At 50.4% G+C, this 3,446-nt stretch overlaps 1 protein-coding gene across 1 annotated transcript; it reads right to left on the reverse strand.

Moving 5' to 3' along the window:
* Positions 1-1,897: 1,897 nt before the first annotated feature.
* Positions 1,898-2,857, reverse strand: LOC136996020 (olfactory receptor 5B21-like). Its single transcript, XM_067317016.1, has one exon. It carries the CDS (start codon positions 2,855-2,857, stop codon positions 1,898-1,900), a length of 960 nt encoding a protein of 319 aa, XP_067173117.1.
* Between the last annotated feature and the right edge of the window lie 589 nt (positions 2,858-3,446).

The raw sequence follows: 3,446 nt of genomic DNA on the forward strand, positions 1-3,446 counted from the left end.
TGTTGAGAGAACAGCTTTGCAGAAGAGGACCTGGGGCTCTTGGTGAGCAAGCTGAAGAGGAGTCACCAGTGTGCCCTGGTGGCCAAGGCCATCAGCCTAGTTTGGACTCCTAAGATGCCGCTGGCTAAGGGTGTTGAGCTCTGTGGGCAACCAGGCCCCAAAGCCCACCCCACCATGAGCTCTGGAGGAGAGCTGGCTAAAGGCATTCCAGCAGGGAAGGAAGGCTCAGGAGGGAAGTCAGCTCCTCCAAGGGAAAAGGAATTGGACAAGGCATGGCTGTCCCCATCTCCTTAAAAGAAGGTGAGGAGTAAGGAGCAGAAATGCAGCTGGAGCCAGGGGAACAGAAATGGAGCGGGGGTTTGCTGATTCCCTAGGGGCAGGGGAGAGAAGGGTATGGGGAGGGAGATCCAAGGCATTGCTTGCACCTCTTGTTTTAGCCCTTCAAAACAGGAACTGTCCACCTCACCCCAGCCTTTCCTGCTCCTCTTGCAACCAGAGAAACCATGGCCTCTTACCTAGCCAGCCCATCTGCTTCATCCCCAGGTGGTTCCTGAGGCCATGCCTGACCAGAGGAGAGGTTGGGTGGGAGTAACACGTAAAGCCCTGTCACGAAGGAGTGATGCACTTCACTCGTAAGAGGGCAGCAGCACTATGTTTATTGTGGTAAGATAGCGACTTAACAAAGTTCGGTCATAAATAAGAATGATTTAACAACGTTCGATTGGCAAGGTTCACTCAGTTATTTACTGCATGAAGGACAGGGTCAGATGCATGTGCAACGGAGACCCTCCCGTTGAGTCATGAGGTTCAGAAAGGACCCCTTGCTTTCTAAACTCCTTCGGAGAGGAGCCTGGGTGCGGCTGGATCCAGTCTTAGTCTCAGACTTGGTCAATGGTTCATGTCTAAAGGAGTATGTGTGAAGAGGACCCTCCTGTTGAGTCACGAGGTTCAGACTGGACCCCCTTGCTTTCCAAACTCCCCCTCGGAGGAGCCTGGGTGCAGCTGGATCCGATCCTAGTCTCAGACTTGGTCAACAGTTTATGTCTAGGGGATTATGTGCACAGTTAATCAGAGGTATAACTCAGCAAAGTTTCATGAAGTTCACAAAAGTTCAGCATGCTATTAATCACTTGCTGAGGATCTGTCACGGGTCAGGAATCTCTCAACCTCGAGGAGTAACCTTGAGAGGCGTCCCTGCTCAAGAGGAGGTTCTGCAGTGCAGCCCGCTGCCGTGCAGGAGAGCTCAATGGGCTCTGGGCTGCCCCCTACTGATGGGGGGGGAGGGACGATTGACTCATAGTCATATTTGCACACCAGATGGATCTTAGTTGGCGCATGCTCAATTAGTCCCTGTGCTGTTTACAGGGAGGTCAGGTTGAGGGGGAGAGAGCACATCAGTGGGGGGGAAAGGAGCACACTGTCACAAGCCCCCAAAATGGAGAGGGTCCATTTTTCTGCTGGAAGGGCAATGGAAGGGGACCTTCACTGAGAGCTGTATACTGGCCCTGGAAATAGACAACACTGAGGGAGATGGATCCCATCCCCGGGCCCACAGCAAGAAAGATGTCCCCATGTTTGCACCTGGAAGGCACTCACATGTCTTTCCAAATTCCTTCTTCTATCTTCTTAATGAAAAACAAAACAAAACAAACCTTGAAGCTCTCAGCCACTGAAATATATAAAGCCACGATCTCTTTATTATGAAGGAAAATGCAAAGCCATGGCATTTTTCACATTCGCTTCTAAATAAGAATCTTTTTCTCCAAGGATCTTTCCCTTTCATGCCTGTGCCACTCCACAGGTAGTCTCAATGCTAAGTACTTCTGAAGATGACCCTGGTAGCCTGCATTTGCCTTTGTGAAAGAGCTGAGAGAGATTTGTGCTCAGTGTCAACCACCTAGCATGAGCTCTGAGTGCAGGCCAGAGCTTTCCTAAATGCTTTCTTCAGGGCCTCCCTGACCTCCCTGTTCCGCAGGCTGTAGATGAGGGGATTGACCAGGGGCGTGAGGACGGTGTAGAAGAAGGAGAACACTTTGTTGAGCTGCCTCAGCTGGGGGGTTCTGGGCATCAGGTAGACAATGATGAGGGTGCCATAGAAAACAGTGACAACGATGAGGTGAGAGGAGCAGGTGGAGAAGGCCTTTTGCCTGCCCACGCTGGACGAGATCCTCAGGATGGCAGCTATAATGCACACGTAGGAGGCCAGTGTGAACAGGAAGGGGAGGACACCACTCAGGAAAGACACTGTGAAAGACAGGAATGTGATCTTTCTCGTATCACTGCAGGAGAGTGCGAGTAATGGGGTAAGATCACAGAAGAAGTGATCAATTGCCTTGGGGCCACAGAACTTCAACTGGGATACAAAAGAAGTTACTACTGTGGTGACTAGAAATCCCACTAGCCAAGACCCAGCAACTGTCTGAAGACAGACCTTCCAGGTCATGAGGCTGGCATAGAGCAGGGGCTGGCAGATGGCCAAGTACCGATCATAGGACATCATGGCCAGCAGGTAACACTCAGTAGTTGCCAAACTGCCAAAGAAGTAGAACTGAGCAATACAGCCGTGAACAGAGATGGTCCTGTTCCCAGTCAGGAAGGTGACCAGCAGCCGGGGCAGGATGGTGGAGCTGTAGCAGGTCTCCAAGGAGGACAGATTGCCCAGGAAGAAATACATGGGGGTGTGCAGGTGCTGGTCTGCCACCACCATCACAGTGACGAGGCTGTTCCCAACCACAGTCACCAAGTAGATGATGAGCGAGAGAAGGAAGAGCGGTGTCTGGAGAGTGCTTACATTCCCCATTCCCAGCAGGAGGAACTCCATCACTGATGTCTGATTATCCCACTCCCCTTTCTCCATGTAGTGCTGTGGTCTTCCTTTTTCACACTTTCCATGAAGGGGAGCTAGAAGAAAGAACAGGCATTGCTCCACAAAATTAAAAAAGGAAAGGATCATAGTATCACAGGATAATTCAGGCTGAAAGGCACCTCAGGGGAGCTGTAAAGGGCATTTCTGCCAGAGAAAAGAACCATATCCTTCTGCTCTCTCAACGTTGCGTGTTTGCGCTCTGTGCTTAGTGAAAGCACAGAAATACTTCCTTCCAGATTGAAGTAATCCTCAACCCAGGAGAGCCCCTTCTGACCACAGAGGTGAGCTAAATAGAGAATGTGCATTTACTCACATTTAGACATTCTGCTTTCCTATTCCCAAGGGTTTTCTGTGGATGTCAAAGCCTAGTTTTGGGGGCTGAGATCTTTCTGTTCTGATAAGAAAAGAGGAAGTTGGGTCAGAGAAAACAAGCCTCCCAATCTGGAACAACCTTTTTGTGTGAAGTTTGCCATGTCAGTGAGTCTCTCTGAGACCCAGCTGCCCTCTAGAAATGCCATTTCTTTTCCATTGAAAAGAAGCAGGTGAAGAGCTGCCAGCCTGGATGTACAGAGGGTTGACA

Source organism: Apteryx mantelli, unplaced genomic scaffold (genome assembly GCF_036417845.1).
Source record: "Apteryx mantelli isolate bAptMan1 unplaced genomic scaffold, bAptMan1.hap1 HAP1_SCAFFOLD_20, whole genome shotgun sequence".
NCBI lineage: Eukaryota > Metazoa > Chordata > Aves > Apterygiformes > Apterygidae > Apteryx > Apteryx mantelli.

What these genes read in the sequence shown, in the direction of transcription:
- LOC136996020 (XM_067317016.1), bottom strand. Translation starts at nt 2,857, where the DNA reads ATGGAGAAAGGGGAGTGGGATAATCAGACATCAGTGATGGAGTTCCTC.